At 41.7% G+C, this 25,067-nt stretch overlaps 1 protein-coding gene and 2 non-coding genes across 4 annotated transcripts; 2 read left to right on the top strand and 1 right to left on the bottom strand.

Annotated features, from left to right (window-relative positions):
* Nucleotides 1-512: 512 nt before the first annotated feature.
* On the bottom strand, nt 513-676 carry LOC139178498 (U1 spliceosomal RNA). Its single transcript, XR_011562887.1, has one exon. It is a non-coding gene; the product is annotated as a U1 spliceosomal RNA (small nuclear RNA).
* Nucleotides 677-4,433: 3,757 nt separating this feature from the next.
* LOC139178493 (U1 spliceosomal RNA) lies at nt 4,434-4,597 on the top strand. Its single transcript, XR_011562882.1, has one exon. It is a non-coding gene; the product is annotated as a U1 spliceosomal RNA (small nuclear RNA).
* A 3,687-nt stretch (nt 4,598-8,284) lies between these two features.
* EAPP (E2F associated phosphoprotein) lies at nt 8,285-23,083 on the top strand. 2 transcript variants are annotated; one of them, XM_019983843.2, is made up of 6 exons: nt 8,290-8,461; nt 11,440-11,621; nt 12,712-12,804; nt 14,078-14,195; nt 16,832-16,942; nt 22,503-23,083. In XM_019983843.2, exons 1-6 carry the CDS (start codon nt 8,364-8,366, stop codon nt 22,777-22,779), a joined length of 879 nt encoding a protein of 292 aa, XP_019839402.2. In that variant the 5' UTR covers nt 8,290-8,363; the 3' UTR covers nt 22,780-23,083. The 2 variants fall into 2 exon arrangements, with proteins under 2 accessions (XP_070631550.1, XP_019839402.2); XM_070775449.1 differs by lacking the exon at nt 14,078-14,195 and having other exon boundaries at nt 8,285-8,461; nt 22,503-22,599.
* The last annotated feature ends 1,984 nt before the right edge of the window (nt 23,084-25,067 follow it).

Below are 25,067 nucleotides of genomic sequence, written 5' to 3'. Positions count from 1 at the left end.
ATTTTGAGCATTATTTTACTAGCGTGTGAGATGAGTGCACTTGTGCGGTAGTGTGAGCATTCCTTGGCATTGCCTTTCTTTGGGGTTGGAATGCAGACTGACCTCTTCCAGTCCTGTGGCCAGACTGCTGAGTTTTCCACATTCAGCACGTTCACAGCATCTTTTAGGATTATGAAATAGCTCACCTGGAATCCCATCAACTCCACTAGTGAAGGTCCTAAGGCTCACCCACTTGACTTCGCATTCCCGGATCTCTGGCTCTAGTTGAGTGGTCACTGGTGCTGCTGCTGCTGCTGCTGCTGCGTCGCTTCAGGCGTGTCCGACTGTGTGCGACCCCATAGACGGCAGCCCAGCAGGCCTCCCTCCTCCCTTGGATTCTCCAGGCAAGAACACTGACTGGAGTGGGTTGCCATTGCCTTCTCTGAGTTGAGTGATCACGCCACTTCACTCCGCCGAAAGAGCAGACTACGTAGCCACTATAAGCTCGTCTATTCTTCATAAACCACGTTGATCAGGGGAAAGCGCGAACGCAGTCCCCCACTACCACAAATTATGCAGTCGAGTTTCCCACATTTGGGGAAATCGCAGGGGTCAGCACATCCGGAGTGCAATGGATAAGCCTCGCCCTGGGAAAACCACCTTCGTGATCATGGTATCTCCCCTGCCAGGTAAGTATGAGTTGATGCCCACCCACCGCCCAGCACCCTCGAGCTCGCCCCACTCTGCACGCACGGTCACTTCCCTCGCACCACCTCCGCACACTCAGCTCCTGCTCGTCCCTCGGCCCGGCCTCGCCCACCCGGGGAACAACCTCAGGAACCTCCGCGTGTGCACACGCAGGACACCGAGGCCCGGGAGGAGCGGGACCAGCAGCCTCCGCGCGCCGCTCATCTACATACGCCACGCCCCCATACCGGTTGTGTGACCAACCAATCCCCAACCTAGACAAGTTACCTTGAGGTTTCTGGGCCCGCAGCGAGAAGACGCGACCTGGAGGGGGAGCCCGGGAAAACAGGAGTTCTGGGCGGCCGGAACCCCGCATTTGAGAGTGAGGGTGTGAGTCGCGGCTCCGTTCTAGTCTCACCTTCCGATTTTGTTTTCACAGCCAGACCGAACTCATCCCCACTGGGCATGGTTATTATGAGGATCTTTCCCTCCCCCGACCCCCGTTAAATATTTAAGTAATAAGATTTCCGCAGTCAATTTAAAAGCGATCGCTTTATTCGTAGTGTCTTCCTGAGTTAGCATCTCCATCAACTACTTCAACACATACCTGCTTCAAGATACACACTAAACCAAGTGAAAGTTAGAGGGAAAAAAAGTCAAGAATCTAACCTTGAAGAAAGTAAACCAGGGCAAGGTACAAACTTCTTCCACTTTGCAAAGAATACAGTGCTTGAGTCAAGTATATAGTACTGGCAAATACAAAGTTTTAAATTTTATTTTGGCCGTTGCCCTGCGATTTGCAGGATCTAAGTTTCCCCACCAGCGACTGAGCCTCTGCTCCCTGCAGCGCAAGCACCATCCAAACCCTACCCGTCTTTCAAAATCCATCTGCAAGCAATGGGTGGCTCAGTAACTAGATAGAAAGATCCTTTAGGATTCCTTTCAGCCACGAGATGCTGCACCTATGGTTACTCCAACTGTATGATTGCTGTGATACCTTTTCAGATTCTCCCTCTGCTTGTGCTCTTTCTATGCTTTGAAATCTTGTAGGATAATGTACCACTCATATGCTATATATTTCTGTGGTTTTGTTTGTTTCTAGACTGTGCCTCTTGGCTTGTGGGATCTTAGTTTTCCAACCAGGGACTGAACCCAGACCCACTGCCCTAAAAGGGAGGAGTCCTACTGGACTGCCAGGGAACTCCCTTCCCTGGTTTTCAACTATTGTTCCACCCAGCTTTCTTGGGAGGTACAATACTCTCCTGTGAGTAACAATGACATGAAAGAGACACCTGTTAGGAAACCCATTTTTCTTTTCCTGAGAATTGTGGCCCTGGTCAGGGCCACAATTCCATCCATATTCATTCTGATCCACAAAGTTAAGTCATTACTTATTTACTCCCATAAATTTAAAACTAAGAATTGGAAATGCTAACGAGTTGGTTTTGATTCTAGGACTAGGACTTTGATTTTAGGACAGAACAAGTAAACTCAGGGGCTGAGCCTGTCGATTTTTGGTGGTTACATGTGCTAATGACAAGCAAGCAAAGGGAAGCAGGAGTATGTAGCAAACTGAAACAGAGAGGCTTTCCCTGACCCCCTTGTCAAACACTGTAAGCCCTCACCCCAATCCCTGCTCTCCGTCGTGTCTTCTCTATCCCTTAACCCACTTTTCCCCCTTCTACTTCATGTTACTTGTTTGCTTACTTCTGTATCCCTCTTCCATTTCTCTATTGTTGCACAAAAATATCACCCCCCACCCAAAAAAAAAAAAAACACCCCCAAAGTTAAGAGCTTTGAAACAAAACCACTCATCTATTTTCATCCAAATCTGCAGTTTGGGAAGGGATTTCTCTCTTCCCCAATGTCTGGGGTCACAGTTTGGGGCTGAAACCTGAGTGTGTCCCTTTTCCATGTATGGCTCTTGGCTTGTGGGATCTTACTTCTCCAACCAGGAACAGATTGGAGACAAAACTTTGGTCTTCTGTTGAAGAAGATGATCGGTAGGCTGTGACCACTGGTCTTTGAGCTAGACTCAGGCAACCATTCCCCTGTCCTTGGAATGTACCCTCTGCCTACTACTCCCACAGTGGGAGCTATCCCAAGGAAAAAACCTTGAGGAAGTAAGGCGTTGTTGAGATCCTCTGAACAGTATACCTGACAACCCAGTTAAGGCCTTTTTATAACTTTTAAGATTTGGCAGGTAGGGGTAGAGAGCTACTCCTCTTTCAGCCACCCAAGACAATCTTAGTAAGTTCCTATGCTTCTTGGACCTGCCATCTACCAACTTACGGTGGCCTACCTCTATCTTAGAGAAAGCAATGGCACCCCACTCCAGTATTTTTGCCTGGAAAATCCCATGGATGGAGGAGCCTGGTGGGTTGCAGTCCATGGGGTCTCTAAGAGTTGGACACGACTGAGCGACTGCACTTTCACTTTTCACTTTCCTGCATTGGAGAAGGAAATGGCAACCCACTCCAGTGTTCTTGCCTGGAGAATCCCAGGGCCGGGGAAGCCTGGTGGGCTGCCGTCTATGGGGTCGCACAGAGTCGGACACGACTAAAGTCACGCAGCAGCAGCACCTCTATCTTTACTCTCTCCTTAGGGAGGGAGAAGAGTCAGGTTCTAAAGCAGCAGCTTCCTCGCAACATGGCAGCCCCAGTGTTGTCAGCCTTCTTATTCACAGCTCAAGTCGGCCACACAAGGTTCTCAGAGACACAGAGGAAGATGTAAGGCTTCTGCTGACCTAGCCTCACAATCCCCTGAAAATCACTTGGGCCTCATTCTATCGGTCAGCCTAGTTACTGGGATTCCAGGGGAAGGGTAGACTCTAAGTGGGCAGAGTAGCTGGGATATAAAATGTTTCATTTACTCTCTAAAAATTGTTTGGAATTCCCTGACGGTCCAGTTGCTAGGACTCTGTGCTTGCGCTGCAGGGAGCAGAGGCTCAGTCGCTGGTGGGGAAACTTAGATCCTGCAAATCGCAGGGCAACGGCCAAAATAAAATTTAAAACTTTGTATTTGCCAGTACTATATACTTGACTCAAGCACTGTATTCTTTGCAAAGTGGAAGAAGTTTGTACCTTGCCCTGGTTTACTTTCTTCAAGGTTAGATTCTTGACTTTTTTTCCCTCTAACTTTCACTTGGTTTAGTGTGTATCTTGAAGCAGGTATGTGTTGAAGTAGTTGATGGAGATGCTAACTCAGGAAGACACTACGAATAAAGCGATCGCTTTTAAATTGACTGCGGAAATCTTATTACTTAAATATTTAACGGGGGTCGGGGGAGGGAAAGATCCTCATAATAACCATGCCCAGTGGGGATGAGTTCGGTCTGGCTGTGAAAACAAAATCGGAAGGTGAGACTAGAACGGAGCCGCGACTCACACCCTCACTCTCAAATGCGGGGTTCCGGCCGCCCAGAACTCCTGTTTTCCCGGGCTCCCCCTCCAGGTCGCGTCTTCTCGCTGCGGGCCCAGAAACCTCAAGGTAACTTGTCTAGGTTGGGGATTGGTTGGTCACACAACCGGTATGGGGGCGTGGCGTATGTAGATGAGCGGCGCGCGGAGGCTGCTGGTCCCGCTCCTCCCGGGCCTCGGTGTCCTGCGTGTGCACACGCGGAGGTTCCTGAGGTTGTTCCCCGGGTGGGCGAGGCCGGGCCGAGGGACGAGCAGGAGCTGAGTGTGCGGAGGTGGTGCGAGGGAAGTGACCGTGCGTGCAGAGTGGGGCGAGCTCGAGGGTGCTGGGCGGTGGGTGGGCATCAACTCATACTTACCTGGCAGGGGAGATACCATGATCACGAAGGTGGTTTTCCCAGGGCGAGGCTTATCCATTGCACTCCGGATGTGCTGACCCCTGCGATTTCCCCAAATGTGGGAAACTCGACTGCATAATTTGTGGTAGTGGGGGACTGCGTTCGCGCTTTCCCCTGATCAACGTGGTTTATGAAGAATAGACGAGCTTATAGTGGCTACGTAGTCTGCTCTTTCGGCGGAGTGAAGTGGCGTGATCACTCAACTCAGAGAAGGCAATGGCAACCCACTCCAGTCAGTGTTCTTGCCTGGAGAATCCAAGGGAGGAGGGAGGCCTGCTGGGCTGCCGTCTATGGGGTCGCACACAGTCGGACACGCCTGAAGCGACTTAGCAGCAGCAGCAGCAGCAGCACCAGTGACCACTCAACTAGAGCCAGAGATCCGGGAATGCGAAGTCCAGTGGGTGAGCCTTAGGACCTTCATTAGTGGAGTTGATGGGATTCCAGGTGAGCTATTTCATAATCCTAAAAGATGCTGTGAACGTGCTGAATGTGGAAAACTCAGCAGTCTGGCCACAGGACTGGAAGAGGTCAGTCTGCATTCCAACCCCAAAGAAAGGCAATGCCAAAGAATGCTCACACTACCGCACAAGTGCACTCATCTCACACGCTAGTAAAATAATGCTCAAAATTCTCCAAATCAGGCTTCAGCAGTACGTGAACCCTGAACTTCCAGCTCTTCAAGGTGGATTTAGAAAAGGCAGAGGAACCAGAGATCAGATTGCCGACATCCGTTGGATCATCGGAAAAAGCAAGAGTTCCAGGAAGAACTTCTGCTTCATTGACTATGCCAAAGCCTTTGACTGTGTGGATCACAACGAACTCTGGAAAATTCTTAGAGATGGGAATACCAGACCACCTGACCTGCCTCTTGAGGTCAGCCATACGCAGGTCAGGAAGCAACAGTTAGACCTGGACATGGAACAACAGACTGGTTCCAAATCGGGAAAGGAAGAGAGAGGTATCAATAACCTCAGATATGCAGATGACACCACCCTTATGGCAGAAAGCGAAGAAGAACTAAAGAGCCTCTTGATGATAGTGAAAGAGGAGAGAAAAGGTTCGCTTGGAACTAAACATTCAGAAAACTAAGATCCTGGCATCTGGTCCCATCACTTCATGGCAAACAGATGCGGAAACAATGGAAACAGTGACAGGCTGTATTTTGGGGGGCTCCAAAGTCACTGCAGATGGTGACTGCAGCGATGAAATTGAAAGACGCTTGCTCCTTGGAAGAAAAGTTATGACCAACCAGACAGCATATTAAAAAGCAGAGACATTACTTTGCCAACAAAGGTCCCTCTAGTCAAAGCCATGGTTTTTCCAATAGTCATGTATGGATGTGAGAGTTGGACTATAAAGAAAGCTGAGCACTGAAGAATTTAACTGTGGCGTTGGGGGAGACTCTTGAGAGTCCCTTGGACTGCAAGGAGATCCAACCAGTCCATCCTAAAGAAGATCAGTCCTGAATATTCATTGGAAGGACTGATGCTGAAGCTGAAACTGCAATATTTTGGCCACCTGATGTGAACAACTGACTCATTGGAGAAGACCCTGATGCTGGGAAAGACTGAAGGCGGGAGGAGAAGGGGACGACAGAGGATGAGATGGTTGGGTGGCATCACCGACTCAATGGACACGGAGTTTGAGTAAACTCCGGGAGTTGGACAGGGAGATCTGGCGTGCTGCAGTCCATGGGGTCCCAAAGAGTCAGACACGACTGAGCGACTGAACCGAACTGAACTGAATAGGTGTTAGAGGTTATACTAAGCAGATCAGATGAAGACAAATATAATATCTGTAAAATCACTTACTGTTTCAGTCGTGCCTGACTCTGCGACCACATGGACTGCAGCATGCCAGGCTTACCTGTCCTTCACAGTCTCCCAGGGTTGCTCAAACTCATGTGCATTGAGTCGGTGATGCCATCCAACTAGCTCATCATCCTCTGTCACTGCTTTTCCTCCTGCCTTCAATCTTTCCCAGCATCAGGGTCTTTTCCAATGAGTCAGCTCTTCGCATCAGGTGGCCAAAGTATTGGAGTTTCAGCTTCAGCATCAGTCCTTCCAATGAACACCCAGGACTGATTTCCTTTAGGATGGACTGGCTGGACCTCCTTGCAGTCCAAGGGACTCTCAAGAGTCTTCTCCAACACCACAGTTCAAAAGCATCAATTCTTTGGCGCTCAGCTTTCTTTAGGGTTCAACTCTCATATCCATACATGACTACTGGAAAAACCACAGCTTTGACTAGACAGCCCTTTGTTGGCAAAGAAGGGACAAAGGAGTCCAATCGATTCCAAGACTTTCAGTCTATGGCAACTCTAAGGATGTCAGGAAGTGGTAAGAGCAGAAATTGAGTCAAAAGTAGCTATTGGCTGAGGCATAGGAATGGGGTGAAAAATGCTGTGCCGGTTTGGGGCTACATTGATTGAATTGCAACAGGCGGAGGTATCTAGCCAAGCAAGAGGAAATTCGACAAAGTATCAGAGGAAAGGGCAAGGATTAAATAAGACAGAGTAGTCATCTGAATTGGATCATTAAGAGGGGTCACTTGTCCCTAAGGGGGCAGACGCTTGAATATAGGCTGGTAAAGAAACAGAAGAAACGGTCTTACAGTCAAGACGCTGTCATCTGTCTCATCTGACATATCCAGTGGATGTGTAAGGTAAGGGCTGAGAAAAGATTGGGACTAAGAAGTCATGGAGAAGGCAATGGCACACCACTCCAGTACTCTTGCCTGGAAAATCCCAAGGAGCCTGGTGGGCTGCAGTCCATGGGGTCGCTAGAGTCGGACACGACTGAGCGACTTCACTTTCACTTTTCACTTTCCTGCATTGGAGAAGGAAATGGCAACCCACTCCGGTGTTCTTGCCTGGAGAATCCCAGGGACGGGGGAGCCTGGTGGGCTGCCGTCTGTGGGGTCGCACAGAGTCGGACACGACTGAAGTGACTTAGCAGCAAGAAGAGGTCAAGAAAGGCAAATTAGGAAGTAATGACAGGTTGGTGCTTTTGAAATGTGGTGTTGGAGAAGACTCTTGAAAGTCCCTTGGACTGCAAGGAGATCCAACCAGTCCATCCTAAAGGAGATCAGTCCTGAGTGTTCATTGGAAGGACTGATGCTGAAGCTGAAACTCCAATATTTTGGCCACCTCATGCGAAGAGTTGACTCACTGGAAAAGACTCTGATGCTGGGAGGGATTGGGGGCAGGAGGAGAAGGGGATGACAGAGGATGAGATGGCTGGATGGCATCACCGACTCGATGGACACGGGTTTGGGTAAACTCCGGGAGTTGGTGAAGGACAGGGAGGCCTGGCGTGCTGCGGTTCATGGGGTCTCAAAGAGTCGGACACGACTGAGCGACTGAACTGAACTGAATTGAATGACAGCTTAGCAACTTTTTGGAAGACAGAAGAGGGCGGAAGTCAGACTGAGAAGGGAGAAGTGTGAAACCAAGGCAGTAGCGCGAGAAAAAAAGGCAGAAGTGTTTCAGGCGACGAGGCTGGAGGGACGTCGAATGCTAGTGTCTGGAGACCTACTGGCCCTGATCTAAGGCTACAAGTCCCTCAGCATATAGATTTCTGGTTTTTCATGTCACAACGTGAAACACGGAAAGTGGAGTGTTTATCTCACATACTGCCACTTATGAGGGTGCTGACTGCAACTTCCAGTAATAAGGTAGCGGCTTCCTATGTTCCAAATAGGAACATATTCCTGTTGCGAAGGGTAGCAGCAGGTCTTTGGGACCCGCCTGCCGTACCAGCCCTTCGCTGGGAATAACCGCGCAGGCGCGCATTAAGGACTCGGAAGTGCGGGCGGAAGTTGTGTCGGAGCACTTTAGGGAAGGGACCTGCGGAGTAAACAGTCATTCGGCAGACGCCTGTGGATGGTATCGGAGGGGCTAGTCACTATGAACCGCCTCCAAGACGACTATGACCCGTACGCAGTTGAGGAGCCTAGCGACGAGGAGCCGGCTTTGAGCAGGTGGGCCCCTGCCCCGCCGCGTCCCCCTGCCTCTCCCCGGCCCCCGAGGCTTCGGACCAAGGTCGGACCTCAGCCTCCCGACTTGCTGCGCTTTCCGGGCCCTTTCGGATACTCCGGCCAGCGGTTCGGGACCCTGTCGCACCCCGCTGTCGTCTGTGGAACTCCGCCGGGGGTTCTGGTGAGGTCTTGCAGTCACGGGGGAGGCAGGATCGAAATTGGCGCAGGGAAGGGCCATAGTCCATATTCTGGAATTAAGCGTAAGATTCAAAAGCCGTGAGGTCGAATCCTGCTTCTGCAGCTTACCAGCACTGTGACTGAGGGCCAGTCTCTTATCGTCGGTTTCTTGTTTGTAAAAAGAAAGTATAATAAACATCTCGAGTTTGTTGTGAGGCACTTGGGACTTAACTGTGAATTGAACATCATGAAGATTAAACTGCCATAAACAGAAATTAGGCTATTGTATGCTTGCTCTGGGCTACAGAGATCAGACATAAGATTTTTTGTCTTCGACAGGTTTAACGGTAAAGTAGGGGACATAAGATAGATAAGTATCTTGCGAGATACAGGTCTTGGAAATAAACGTGTATTGCAGAAGAGCGCTGTAGAAAAAGATGACCTGGGATAGTTACAGATGAAGTTCCACGGGAATTTCCAGAAGGGAGGGATTAATCCTACCTGGGGGAAACTTGCAATTATGTTGACTAGGTATTTCCAGGCAAGTTTAGCCATTTTTAAAGCTGTCAGCAGATCCTGTTCATAAACTTAAAAACATTCTGTCCGACTAGTTTTCTGTGAAACCGTTTTTCTCTTAATCACAGTGCTTCCTCATACTATCCTGAGGAAGGTTTATAGGATGGGAGATCAGACTGCTGTGAGGATTTCTGTTGTGGGAAGTGAGGATGGATTCCAGGATTCCCTTATGAAGAGTTTCACTTAGGGGCCCAGTCTGTGAAAGTAGGTCTCAATTAGTAATTCAGTTTGATTGGTTTCAGTGTTTCCTGAACTTGAGTTATTCTTCCATTATCATTCCCATATTCACCCTTGTTATTATTCATTTAATATTTTTCTTTAAGTCAGTTTACATTTTTGTAGTTAAATGCCTTTTTTTTTGGCTCACAGTTTGTGGGATCTTAGTTCCCTAACCGGGGATTGAACCTGGGCCCCCAGCAGTGGAAGCACAGAGTCCTAACCACTGGATCACCCGGGAATTCCCATGTAGTTAAATATTTGTAAGGAGACTTTATATTCCTGTGATGGTTGCCACTGGTAAGGTAACTGTAAATACTTTGAAAACAAAACAGTGTTATTAGGCAGTATTGCCTGCTGAATCCAATGCTTGTTTTGGAAAGGGAAATTGTGTTAGAGAGGTGTTTAAGAGGTGTCTGTCAGGATTTGATTTTACTCTATCTAGAAGTGACTGACTCCTTCATCGCCTGTTACTGTTTCATGGAAGCTGGCAGAACACATGAGTCTCCCGAGTAAGAGACACCTCACAGTAGAGCAAGCAGTCTGAGCATCCCGTTTGTGTTGGTTGCTCTTGCTTCCAACTCCCATCTATAGGAGTTACTTGGAGAGGCCCACATGGCTGCTACGTGTTCAGTGGGTTGGTATCATAGCTGAGGACCACTTGGGCTTGGAGAATGCACCTTTTACAGCAGGCAGTAAATATGCCACTAGATGCCAGTAACCCCTCCTCCCACATCCCAGTTGTGACAATCAAAAATATCTCTAGCTGTGCCATATGTTCCCTAGGAGGCAAAATTGCCCCCAGTTGAAGAGTACTGTGATAGTTCAAGGGTAACAGTGAAAGATAAGCCTGAAAAGATAAGTTGAAACCAGATTGTGGAAGATTCTTTTGAATGCTGTACTCGGAGTTTTGGTCATGGATGATTTTCTTTTGGATTTGGGTAGTGATGTGATAACAGTTCTTTAGGAGTAATATGCTGGCATCAGGGTTCAGGGTGGAAGGAAGCAGAAGAGTTTTGAGACCTGGAGATCATTAGGCCTTGATGGTACAGGCAGAGATAAGAGAACCTGAGTGAATATAGAGGTGATGAAAAAGGGAGCATGCTGATCAGGATGGGGAATTTTCTTGGGAGTAAAATCTGGATAAGGCCTCTGTCATTAGCAAAATTGATTGGCATGAGTTGTATTATTCTTATTTACCTTCTTCTGGTGTATTAATAGAAGAGAAAAATAGTGAAGCAAAACCCATGAATAGTCTGTAACTGTTCATCAGACCATGAATCATTGAACATTATATATGTACTATTGACTGTATTAGAAATGTCTTAGGCATTTCATCTGGATAACATTTCATTTCTTCTGATACCTGGTTTAATTCCATACTGCTATTGATGGGGAAACCCAGGCACAGAAGGGCAAATCGGCATACATTGCTCAGGAGAATTTGGAATATACTTTAGGTCTCTCTCTCTTTTTATAGTTCCCTGTAGCACTGTGCCTTTTAAACTGTGATATTTATTTACTGTCTGTTAACATTTTGTGTGGATATATTAGCTGTCTGTTACGTATATTAAGTTTTATTTAAGTGTCCAGACTTTGAAACAAACGCCCAGTAAAATTTTCATTGCTGATAGAATTACGAATTGGTGCAATACACTTGAAAAGTAGTGTGATAATTCCAGAAGTCAGAAGGATGTTTATGTCTAATTTTAGACATTTAACCTAAGGAAATCAACAGAAACAAAATTATATATCCAGAGCTATTCATTGTATGTGTTTAATAGCAAGGACAAATAACTATACAGCATCTGCAAGAGGAAATGGTATGCAGACATTAAAAAATATGTTTGGAAATATGCAGAAATGGTTGAAGTCAGAAGAGCTGTATGTAATGACAGCTGAATCCAGTGCAACCTTATGAAACTTAAAATTGTTGGGCAATGGGATGATAGGTGTTCAAGTTATTTTAATACTTTAATGTTCATGTTCTTTGTGATTTAAATGTGTTCTAGTTCTGAAGATGAGGTGGATGTGCTTTTACATGGAACTCCTGACCAAAAACGAAAACTTATCAGAGAATGCCTTACTGGGGAAAGTGAATCCTCTAGTGAAGATGAATTTGAAAAAGAAATGGAAGCTGAATTAAATTCTACCATAAAAACAATGGAGGACAAGTTATCTTCTCTAGAAACAGGTAAACTTTTAGTTCGATTCTCACATAGATATTTTTCTAAGCTCCATAACGGCAGAGACCCTTATTTGCGTTCTGTTGTGTCCCCAGCACTTTCAGTCCGTGCCCAGTAAACACGTCTTGAGTGAATGAATAAATGTACTTGGCAACCTGAGCGTGCTTTTCTTTCATTGCTAGTGCAGACTTTTCCTGTGGTGCTGGAAAGAGGCTGTTAAGCGTTGTTTACTTATATGATTTCCTTTTGTACTTTTTACCCTAGGATAAAGAAAGACACATTAGCTTATAGAAGTACTTTTTAGGTTATGTAACACTGATATAGCAGATTGAGCAATGTGTCACCACAAATTCCTATCTTATTTTAGTAAGTAATGAAATATACTTAATTCTGGTGCGTGGTCTGTTATGTAAAATGTACCTGCCTTGAAAACTTTTGTGAAAGTAGGACTCCTCAACATTGGTTTCCATATTGTTATGCTATATATTAACTATTAAGAATTGAAAGAATATATGATAATGATCAAAGCAAAGGCAGATATTAATTAAGAGGAAGAATTAGGGATGTATGCATATGATGACAGAAGTGTAGGTAATGTCACAGCACTGGGCACTACTGAGGAGAGGAAGAACATGTCCTTGACTCATTCCTCCTGACTCTTTATAGAGCTCTTACCCTCTTTTTTCTAAAGTCCCTTAAAACAAGATGTTTATTTCCTGTTCTCTACAGGATACTGCATGGCTGAAAGGTAGAGATATATATGCTGGTAACTTGAAAATATGGCTATTTTGTTTAATTAGATGTGCTTTTATCATTATCATATGTGCTTTCAGTCTCTTTCTGGCAAGAGAGGAAGAATAATTTTCTCATGATTTGGAACACGTATTCGAGGACGAGAAGTTCTCTGTAATTGCATAGGGCACAGAAATACAGTAAGTCATTGACTCCAATAAGTCATTGATGTGAAAGTATTTTTCCACTGAAATGAAATTGGGAATGAGCCGATAGCAGTTTGAAGTGATGGAAGAATGTATGGAGTTTTTTATCTTGTCAATTCTGTATTTTTTAGTCTTTAAACTTCCTTTATGGTTTGACTAGGGTCTTCAGGAGATGGGATAGTTGGAACAGCTCCGACAAAGTACTATGACAATATATATTTTGATTCTGATTCTGAAGATGAAGACAAAGCAGGTAAGGAACATGTTCACCAGGTTTAGCAGCTATATTTTATGAAAGAAGTGTTACCTAGCAATTTGATATTAGGTTTTCCCTTTGAGTTTTATCTTTTAAGAAATTGCAGGCGGTTGATGTGAAAACAAAAGCAGGATTGTGCGTAGAACAGATGGAAGCACACACACCTGAGGGCCTGGGACTAGGGCAGCGTGCAGAGGCGCATCTGGGGAGAGGAGGAGAGTCCTGACTCAGTAGCTCTCTGCTCAAGGCTCTCGGCCTCTTTTTCCTTCAGGGTTCTTTAGCACAGCAGCATTTGCTTTCACGACTGCAGATAGTTTCTAGGTTTTACTCTCTTGTAGAATTTTCCCTAAGTTGTTGCTTTTTTAAAAAAATCAACCTCTCTGTTCTTTGAAATTGATTTTGTATAAATTAGAATTTTTTTTGGCTGTAGTGAGTCTTCATTGCTGCGTGCAGGCTTCCTCTAGTTGCGGCGAGCAGGGGCTACTCTTGGTTGCAGTCGTGGGCTTCTTATTGCAGTGGCTTCTCTCGTTGTGGAGCATAGGCTCTAGGCACCAGGCTGAGGCTGTAGTTGCTCTGCGGCATGTGGGATCTTCCCAGACAAGGGATGGAAGTGGTGTCTCTTGCGTTGCAAGGCAGATTCTTAACCACTGGACCACCAGGGAAGCCCCTGATTTTGTGTAAATTTTGAGCAAAGTTGAGCATAATGACAAGAGCTAAAACTAAATTATATCAGTAGTTATGATGGAATACATACATAACATATTTATAAGGTAAAGAAATGATTTTATATTTTTATATATTGTTGCATAAATATTGACTTGTTCAAGTTGGTCTAGTATATGTATATGATCATAGTGTTCCACTCATTTTTGTTCTGAAATCAGTCGCATTTAATGTATGAGAACTTATGGAAAATTTAAGACATCAAAAATAGTTTCTAAGGAATTCCCTGGTGGTCCAGTGGTTGAGACTCCACTCTGGGTTTGATCCCTGGTCTGGGGAGCTAAGATTCTGCAAGCCGAGCAGTGCAGCCAAAAAAAAAAAAATTAGTGTCTGTTCTTGACTTGATTTGGGTGGCTTTTTTGAGACTCTGACTTCTCATTATTTGAACTTGGTTCTGAACTTTATTTGGAGGAATAGTTTAAAAAATTTTTTTTAGGAAGATAGAAAAAATGTATACCTTAGGAAATAGGATTCTTCATTTTGTGTAAAAGAAGGTGTGAATTTTAGACATGCTACTTAGCCATATTCTTAACATTTTCAAAATTAGCACAAGTGACCAAGAAAAAAAAGAAGAAACAACACAGAATTCTAACAAATGATGAATTACTATATGATCCTGAAAAAGATAACAGAGATCAGGCCTGGGTTGACGCACAGAGAAGAGGGTAAGAACTTAAATTTAATATTTCAAATCTTTAGGGAAAATGATTAAAAGATGATTTTCACTGTACTCACGTTTTGAGTGTATGTGTGTATGTTTATAGAGACTTTGCTGGTGGCTAAGATGGTGAGGGATCTGCCTGTAATGCAGGAGACCTGGGTCATGCATAAAGAAAGTTTGAGGAAAAAAACTACCGAATATTTTGAAAATGAAAAGCAAATTTCAGTCAGGCCATTGGTTATTTATTTATTTTTATTTGAAATATAGCATCATGGACTCAATGGACATGAATCTGAGCAAACTCTGGGCAATAGTGAAAGACAGGGAAGCCTGGTGTGCTGGAGTCCATGGGGTCACAAAGAGCTGGACACGACTCAGTGACTGAAGAGCAACAGCATAGTTGATTAACAATGTCGTGCCAATGTCTGCTGTACAGCAAAGTGACTCAGTTATATACATATATACATTCTTTAGACCATATATTTTTTAAAAACTGTTGTTGAATTCAAACTGCTGTAGTTAGTCAAGTCTCTTCCTTCAAGAAACAAAGCTGACTTTTTTCAAATAAGCAGTATAAAATTACTTAGAGATTAAAAGTTTATATGGGAAATTCCCTGGGGGTCCAGTGGTTAGGACTCCACGTTTCCACTGCAAGGTGCTCAGGTTCGATTCCTGGTTGGAGAACTAAAATCCCGCCTGCCTCAGCATGTCCAAAAGTAAAAGAGTTTATGTGGATTAAGAGTGGATGTTATGTTTTCTATATGAATACTTGAATCATGTTTACAAATTTGACTTTTTAAAGTTGAGGTAAAATTCACATGACGTAATGTTAACCATTTTGAAGTTAGCAGTTCAGTGGCATTTAGTGTGTTCACAGGGGTGTGCAACCACTTCCTATGTTGTTTCAAGTCATTTCCATCATTTCAAGAGGAAACTCCACACTCTATTTCAAATTTGATTTGATGAAGATCGATTTATCATAAAAATGAAAGCTGAAAGCTTATCACTGTTACCTAATGTTACCCTAGCCTGCCTGAGCTTCAGAATCACTGGTGAGAGTGAAATGCAAACCCTTGAGTCCTACTCCAGGAAGTTTCGATTCATCGAGGGTGGGGCCCAGGAATCTATAGTTGTCCAGTCCAGAGGGAATGTGATGCTGTGTGGGTCTTTATGTACCACCTTTTAGCTTCCACTCTTCCACTTTGTTCTTTTTTCCTCTCTCAGTTTCATCCGTGCACCACTTACAGCTGTCGCTTGCATTTAAGTGATGAGTAGTTTTCACACCTACAGTGTGAGATGAACATTTTAAGTGCTATGAGCGCTGTTGAAATAATTAAGGAGCTTAAGATCTAGCTCCTGATTCCGGTAACAGAAGTTGTCAGTGACTTAAGATGGAATGTATTTTCATTGTTATGTAATCTTGAGAAGTAACATCTATAAGCCCCTTTTAAGAATATATCCTTTTATACTTTAGTGTCTTTGTAAGTAAATTCATACTTTATTTTTTCAATCAGCACATATTTGTTGAGCACTTACTATACGCAAAACACTGTTCCAGACTCTTGAAATACAAAAGGGAACAAAACAGACTAAGATTCTTAGGCACTTAGAGCTTACAATGCTTGCTTTTTAAAAGTAGCTTTATTGATGTGTGTGTGTTTAATTAGTAGACTTTTTTAGAATAATTTTAGAGGTACAGAAAAATTCAGCTGGTAATACAGAGAATTTCCTTATTACTCCCTGCAACCAACAGCAAGACGACCTGACCACTGGACTGCCAGGGAATCCCCCCAGATTTCCTTAGTTTTTATCCTAATATCTATATTCTCTTCCAAGAGCCTATCTGGGATACCATGTTACATTTAGTTGTCATGTCTACTGAGGCTTTTCTTGGCTATGAGTTTCTCAGACTTTCCTTGGTTTTGATGACTTTAACAGTTTTGAGGAGCATGGGTCAGGAATATTGTGGGAGGGTCCTCTATTGGAATTTATCTAATGCTTTTCTCATGATCAGACTGGATTTAGAGGTTTTGGGGCGAAAGACCATAGACGTAAAGTGCCGTTTTCATCACTTTGTATCAAGGGCACATACTATCAAGCATGATTTAGTTTCTCAGCTGTAAAGTTCCTCTTTCCACACCTTTCTGTACCTTCTATTTGGAAGGATGTTATTATATTTAGCCTAGACTTAAGGAGTCATGTTCCGTCTCCTTTAGGGGAGAGTATCTTCATAAATTATTTGTAGTTCTTACATATGGGAGATGTGTCTGTTCTCCCCATTTATTTACATATTAAGTCATTTATATCAGCATAGAGTCATGGGTATTTATTTATACTTTGCTTATAATTTAACACTGTTTTATTTCAATGCTCTAATTGTTTTAATTTCAGTCATCAGGGGCTCTTTGAGTTGACTCCTGTGCCCCTTTAACATACTGTCTCATGGATTTTTGGTTTTGTTTTTTCTTTTTGAGTACCGCCTTACTTTCTGGCACTACAGGATGTTCCAGGTCTACCTTATGTGCCCCATTCCTAGAATTAACCATTTTTCTAAAGGGTACTGATTTCTTTTATTGGAAAGTGGCCTTAGAAAGGAAGATCTGGCTTTAATGTGCTTCACCCTTCCTCTTTCTGTTCTAGCTACCATGGTTTTGGAATACAGCGACCATGTCAACAACAGCCTGTTCCGAATAGCGATGCTGTCTTGAATTGCCCTGCCTGCATGACTACACTATGTCTTGATTGCCAAAGGTAACTGATAAAGGGTAACAACACACACATACACACACACGCATGAAAATAAAACCACTTGGTGGTCCTTGTTTAAATAGACTTTTGAGGTACTTAGGAATTCTGATAAAGTTCTGTCCTCATATATCCCTTGTGCTGCACGACTAATCTTTATAGAAATAATTTTGATTATATGTAGTCTAACTAGGTTTTCTAATAAGTACTTGCCAGTGCTGATAAGGATTCAGTAAAACTGCATATATATTTTAAGATGATGAAATCTCTCAAATAGACTCATTCTTTTTTTCTATTGTGATAACATAAAATTTACTATTTTAAGCATTTAAAAATGTTGCTGTAAGAGTATTTCATTTGAATATTCAATTTATTGTTAGCTAGACCATTTAAGAATTAAATCTTTTCCCAGTTTTATTGAGATGTAATTGACATATACCATTGTATAAGCTTTAGGTATACAGTATACAGTGTAATGATTAGATATTCAAATATATTGCAGGATGATTACCACAATAAGGTTAGTTAACACAGCCATCACCTTACATAGTTCCTTTTTTTGGGTGGTGAAAACTTTTAAGATCTACTCTCAGCATTTTTCAAGTATGTGATACAGCGGGAGGCTTGGGTTTGATCCCTGGGTTGGGAAGATCCCCAGGAGGAGGTCATGGCAACCCACTCAGTGTTCTTACCTGGAGAATCCCTATGGACAGAGGAGCCTGGTGGGTTACAGTCCATGCAATTGCAAAGAGTCAGACACGACTGAGCAACTAAGCACACACATACACACACACACACACACACACACACACAACTAAGCACAGCACATTGTTAACTATAGTCATCATGCTATACATGCATCTCCAGAGCTTAATCATTATAACTGGAAGTTTGTATCTTTTGACCACCTTCATCCACCTACCCTCCCCCACCAACTTTTTTTTTTAATATAAATTTATTTATTTTAATTGGAGGCTAATTACTTTACAATATTGTATTGGTTTTGCCATACATCAACATGAATCTGCCACGGGTGTACACGTGTTCCCCATCCTGAACCCCCCTCCCACCTCCCTCCCCATACCATCCCTCTGGGTCATCCCAGTGCACCAGCCCCGAGCATCCTGTATCATGCATCCAACCTGGACTGGCGATCCATTTCACATATGATATTATACATGTTTCAATGCCATTCTCCCAAATCATCCCACCCTCACCCTCTCCCACAGAGTCCAAAAGACTGTTCTATACATCAGTGTCTCTTTTGCTGTCTCGCAATACAGGGTTGTTGTTACCATCTTTCTAAATTCCATATATATGTGTTAGTATACTGTATTGGTGTTTTTCTTTCTGGCTTACTTCAGTCTGTATAATAGGCTCCAGTTTCATCCACCTCATTAGAACTGATTCAAATGTATTATTTTTAATGGCTGAGTAATACTCCATTGTGCATATGTACCACAGCCTTCTTATTAATTCATCTGCTGATGGACATCTAGGTTGCTTCCATGCCCTGGCTATTATAAACAGTGTTGCGATGAACATTGTCTCCCCCACCAACTTTATGAGTTCAGTTGTTTGGTTTCTTTTTTTTTTGGATTTCACATATAAGTGAGATCATACACTATTTGTCTTTCTCTTTCTGACTTATTTCACTTAGCATAATTCCTTCAAGCTCCATCCATGTTGTTACAAATGGCAGGATTTTTTTCTTTTTTCTTTTTAATGGCTGAATAATATTCTATTGTGTGTATATACCATATTTTCTTTATTTATTCATCAGTCGATGGACATGTATGTTGTTTCCACATCTTGGCTGTTGTAAATGCTGTAATGGGTTTTTGGGAGGAAGACCACTGAAGTAAAGTGCCATTTTCATCACATTATATCATAGGCAACAAGCTATCAACATGATTTATGGCTATTAATGTTGACCTTGATCACCTGGCTAAGGTGAGGGCTCAGATGTCTCTTTGAGAGAGTATTTTCATTCCTTTGTATACATTCCCAACAGTGGGATTGCTAGATCATATGACGGTTCTCTTTTTGACTTTTTGAGGCTCCTCTGTACTGTTTTCCATGGTGGCTGTACCAATTTACATTCCTACCAGTAGTACACAAGGGTTCACTTTTGTTATCTTTTGACTTTTTGATCATATCTATTCTATGAGGTGATATCTTACTGTAGTTTTGAGGTGATGATCTTGCAGTAGTTTTGATACGTAGTTCCCTGATAATATTGAATACCTTTTTGTATACCCGTTAGCCATTTGTATGTCTTTTTTGTAAAAATGTCTATTCAACTTCTTTGCCCACTTATTAATTGGATTTTTTTATATTGAGTTCCTTATATATTTTGGAGATTAACCCTCTATGAGATATATAATTTGCAAATATTTTTTCCCATTCCATAGGTTGCCTTTTTATTTTGTTGATTGTTTCTTTGCTGCGCAGAAGCTTTTTAGTTTGATGGAGTTCCCATTTGTTTATTTTTGCTTTTGTTGCTTGTGCCTTAGGTGTCAGCTCCAAAACATTGCCAAGACCAGTGTTAAGGAGCTTTTTTTTAGGTTTTCTTTTAGGAGTTTTACGATTTCAAATTTTAAGTTGTAGTCTTTATTTCCAATTAATTTTTGTGAGTGGTGTAAGTTAAGGGTCCAATTTCATTTTTTTGCCTATGAATATCTAGTTTTCCCAATACCATTTATTGAAGAGATTGTCTTTTCCCCATTGAATATTCTTGACTCCTTCCCAAATATTAGTTTATGGTACATGCATGGGTTTATTTCTGGGCTCTTGGTTCTGTTCTGTTGATCAATGAGTCTGGTTTTTTATGCCAATCCCATACTGTTTTGATTACTGTAGCTTCGCAGCATAGTTAGAAATCAGGAAGTGCGATGCCTCTAGCTTTGTTCTTCTTTCTCAAGATCGTTTTGGTTATTTGAGGTCTTTTATGGTTCCATACAAACTTTAGAATTTTTTATGTTTCTATGAAAAATGCCACTGGAATTTTGATAAAGGTTGCATTGACTCTATAAAATGGCTTTGGGTAGCATGGACATTGTAGCAGTCTCTGAGCTTGGGATATCTTTACATTTATTTGTGTTTTCTTCAATTTCTTTCATCACTGTCATAGTTTTCAGTGTATAGATCCTTCACCTCCTTGGTTAAATTTATTCCTAAGTATTTCATTATTTTTATGTTATTGTGAATGAGATTGTTTTCTTAATTTCTCAGTTTGTTGTTAGTGAAAATGCAACAGATTTTTGTTGATTGCTTGTGTATCCTGAATCTTTGCTGAATTCATTAGTTCTAACATTTTCTTTTTGGAATCTTTAGAGTTTTGTATACATAAGATCATGTCATCTGGAAACAGGGATACTTTTACTTCTTTCTTTTCTGTTTGGTTACCTTTTCTTTTTTTTAACCTGATTGCTTTGACTAAGATTTCTAGAAATATATTGAATAGGAGTGGTGAGAATGGACACTCTTATCTTGTTGCCTGTTTTAACCTTTTTTTTTTTAACTTTAAACTTTTTATTTTGTTTTGGGGTATAGCCGATTGACGATGTTGTGGTAGTTTCAGATGAATAGCAAAGGGACTCAGCCATATATATATATTTATCCATTCTCCCCCAAACCCCTTCCCATCCTTGCACATAACGTTGAGCAGAGTTTCCTGTGCTATATACAATAGGTCCTTGTTGGTTATCCATGTTAAATATAGCAGTGTGCACCTGACCTTCCAGTGTACATTTAAGTGACATGAACTACAGTACAATTGTACAGCCATCATGACTCTCCATTTCCAGAACTTGTTCATCACTCCATTTAGGAACTGTTTCCCCAGTAGACAGTAGGTCACCATTCTCCATCTGTACCTATCCCAGCCTCTGGTAATCTCTATTCTACTTTCCTTTTGGATTGTTCTTTGCTAGTGTATAGAAACAGCAGATTTTTATGTCTTCATTTTGCACTCTGCAACTTTGCTGCCTTAATTTATTAGCTCTGATAGTTTTTTGTGTAATCTTTATAGAACTTTAAACATATAATATCATGTCATCTGTGAACAGAGAAGATTTTACTTCTTCCTTTCCGGTTTGGATGCCTTTTATTTCTTTTCCTTACCTCATTGCACTTATTATAACTTTCAAGTTGGATAGAAGTGGTAAAATCAGGTATTTTTTGTCTTGTTCCCTTGTCTTAGAGGAAAAGTTTTGTCTTTCATCATTGAGTATGATGTTAGCTATAAATTTTTCATATATGGCCTTTATTATATTGAGTTCCTTATATTAGTTTTTGGGTATTTTTTATTATGAAAGAGTGTTGAATTTTTCAAATGCTTTTTATGCATCAATTGAGAAGATCATGTATGTTTTTATCCCCGTCATTCTATTAATCCAAATATACTCTTGCCTTTTTCCTCCTTTTTTTGCCAGTAGCCTTATAAACGTCTAACTTAGTCCGTGTTCTAAATCAGGTTAACTGAAACTAAATGATGATGCAGGTGGTAGATTTGTTCTAGTCACTGAGTAGCCAGATGTAGTTTTACTCTTACTAGCTAACTGGAGGTTTCTGATCATCTGCAACAATGAATTTTTGTACTCTCCATTTGAACTCTTAAGTTTTTTGTATATAAATTGACACCTAGAGTGGGAAATAAAGAAAAAGTAAAGTACCTGTGTATTTAAGTTGCTTCTCTTTTAAATTAAACCATACTGCTGTGTTACAGGATTCCTATACCCAAAAGAAGTTGCTTCAAGATCTAACAGTAGAAATTGGTCTTGGTAAAAATTGTGTTCCATATGAATACAGGATTCCAATATGGTGGAGTATAAATGTAATTTTTATGGTCTCACCTAGAGAAGCACCAGCCTGGTGGTTGGTGGAAGAGGAAAAGATCAGAGTTTAGAACCAGTGGAGGCATAACTTGACTTCACTGTTTTTAGCCAAATAGATATTTCTGTTGCATGAGCTTTAAGGCAGAGAAAAGAAAAGTAACAGTAATTACTAAGTCAAGAAAAGTAGGAAAAAACATTAAAAAAGTTATTTGAGGAGAACAAAGAAAGCATTATTTATTCTTTAGACTATTGGAGTGAAGCCAAGAATGGACATTATAAAGTCAGGTGCTCTTTAAGCATTTAAAATTGTAGCTTTTACTAAAATAGTGACCAGAATGGCACCACCTGTAATGAGAGGAGGGCAGAGTCTCAGGCCACAATAGGAAAAGATGCAGTCAAAGAATTTTTAAACATTACCTCTCAAGTTTCCAACAACTTTTCTTGTCTTTCTGTGTTGGAAGAGCAAATCAAAAACTTTTTCTACTGATGTAAAAGTTAGTTTTAGAGCAGTAGAATATATTCATTCTTTATTATCTATTTTTGTAACAGGTCCCTTCCTGTTCTTAAAATAACTCTTAAAAGTTTTTGAATTTCTTGTTTTGTTCTCATGTTTTAACTTTGTTTGGTATTTCAGTAAGTTTTTGATAGATAGTCTTAAATTTTTATCTAAATGTGTAACTATTAAAATAGAACATACATCCAAATTCTCCATTTCATTTTCCTCTTAGGCATGAATCATATAAAACCCAATACAGAGCAATGTTTGTAATGAATTGTTCTGTCAACAAGGAAGAGATTCTGAGATACAAACCCCCAGAGAACAGGAAGAAAAGGCGAGGCCATAAGAAGATGAGGTCTAACCAAGAAGGTGCTGCGGAGGAGGCAGAGACAGATGTGGAAGAAATCTATCACCCAGTCATGTGCACCGAATGTTCCACTGAAGTGGCAGTCTATGACAAGGATGAAGTCTTTCATTTTTTCAACGTTTTAGCAAGCCATTCCTAAATAGCCATGCTGGCATTTAATTGCCCAATACTGTACACAAGGCAAATACACATTTATGTTCTTCTTGCCTACTCATCTCAATGACAGTCTGAGTGGTTATTTGAGGAAGCAGTGTTTTATCTTTATCTTTTTGAAAGAAAATGGTTATCTGCTCTCATTCCCCCACTTCCTTTAAAGAAAAAGAAAATTTCCCCAGTTCTGATGGGATTCATTATTCATTCCTTTTTTGGATAGATATTTGGAAGCTGGGGCCTTTTATTTATTAAAGCTCTGTAGAATTAAAATGTTCTAGAGTTACAGGTAACTTTTGTTTCAGAGTATTACTTTTATTTTCTGTTTTGGATATACCCTTGGTGTACTTAAACTATATTGTTTCTGCTTAGAAGAATGTTTATTTCTCTTCTCCCCCATAGGATAGAGTGAACAGTATTTAGTAACTGTTAAAATTAGGTAGAGTTAGTATGGGGGTGCCTTGGGTAATTAACATAGGTCTTCCCTTAGAAGGATGGTAGTTACAAGTATTCTAAACTTAATGAATTAACATAGTAAAATAGAAAGTTGTGGTAAGGAAGAGCAAACTAACCCTCTAGCTTTAGACTTAAAAATTCTGTTGCTCTCTCTTGTGCTGCCATTTATTTCAGAATTGCTGTTGTAAGCAACCAAGGTATGTTTGTTTTTGCTCTTAATAATAGAAAAATCATTAGTGGCAGCTTGAAGGAAATTGCAGTGTAGGCATCTGTACATATTTAGCTTTTTAAAAAAAATATGACTGGACTCATTCCAAAAACAACATTAGGAAACTCAGGGTCCTCTTGTTATTTTAATAGACATGTGATAGAGTGAAAAAAAATCAGGAAATAGGTTTTAATTCAGGCTCTACCATGCTAATCTTTGGCAAGTCTGTTCCTGTGAGCTCCAGTTTTCTCATCTATAAAATGAAAAGATTAGAAAAGAGCAGTGATTTTCCACAGAGGTCAGGGCTCAACAGAGCTTGAGTGGGACTTCTGCTTTCTTCCTCAGAGAACGATATACCTCCAGGAGGGAAAACATATCCTTTCCACCTCCCTGCCTTTTGCACTTTCTAAAAGGCTACACATAAGGTGAACTGGAAACAGTGATAGTGTGGTATTTGTAGGAATTGGATGGAGGCAGAAGAATGATAAAGAATTTGCTTCTAGGAAATTTCCAGTGTCTTAATATCATAGTTGATCATTTTTGTGATATGCTGATATCTATCCAGTTGAATTGTGCTGGAGAAGACTCTTGAGAGTCCCTTGGATTGCACGGAGATCAAAGCAGTCAACCCTAAAGTACATCAACCGTGAATATTCATTGGAAGGACTGAGGTTGAAGCTGAAACTCCAATACTTTGGCCACCTGATGCAAAGAGCTGACTCATTTGAAAAGACCCTCATGCTGGGAAAGACTGAGGGCAGGAGGAGAAGGGGTGACAGGGGATCAAATGGTTGGATGGCATCATTGACTCAGTGGACATGAGTTTGAGCAAACTCCGGGAGATAGTGAAAGATAGGGAAGCCTGGCATATTGCAGTCTGTGAGGTTGCAAGGAGAGGTTGCAAGGAGTCGGACAGGACTGAGCAACAAAAATCCAGTTGAAAGAAATATGTATACTTTTAAATGTTTCAATATATATGCTTTTAAATGTTTCAGTCGACAATATATATGCTTTTAAATGAGGGACTGATCTGATCTGATATACTTTTATGTTTCAACATATTGCCAGATAATACATTACAAAATACTACTACTAGTCTACTTACTTTAACCTTGTATTTGTCTTACTGTAGCTTTATAAGATCTTTTTCTGTCTTACTATCATTGTGTCAGGAGTCTGGGCGTGGCTTAACAGTATCTTCTACTGAGGGTCCAAAAAAGTTGTAATGCAGTTGTTGGCCAGGTTGTATTCTCATGTGAAGACTTGCCCAGGGAAGATTCCACTAACTGCTGCACTTCCAAGCTACTGCACATTGTGAGGTTGTGGGACTGAGGTTGCTGTTTTCTAGCTGGATGTAAGCCAGGTGCTGCTCTCTAGAAGCCTCCTGCCAGGATGTATCTATGCTTCTGTTTTATGTTTTCATGTGTATCATTCATGAACCCTTTGTCCCCTGCATTGGAAGCGTTGCAGTTTCTTAACCACTGGATCACCGAGGAAGTTCCTGTGATATCTTCTTTTCTAAGCCCCTTATCCTCCTTACCCCTAAATGTTTCGTCCTCACAATTCCCTAGCCCTCCCTTGCAGGAGTCACTGCCACCCACCTCTGAACTGTT

This window comes from Bos indicus, chromosome 21 (assembly GCF_029378745.1).
Source record: "Bos indicus isolate NIAB-ARS_2022 breed Sahiwal x Tharparkar chromosome 21, NIAB-ARS_B.indTharparkar_mat_pri_1.0, whole genome shotgun sequence".
NCBI lineage: Eukaryota > Metazoa > Chordata > Mammalia > Artiodactyla > Bovidae > Bos > Bos indicus.
Note: the sequence above shows the minus strand (reverse complement) of the source record. Positions and strands in the feature narration are given on the sequence as shown.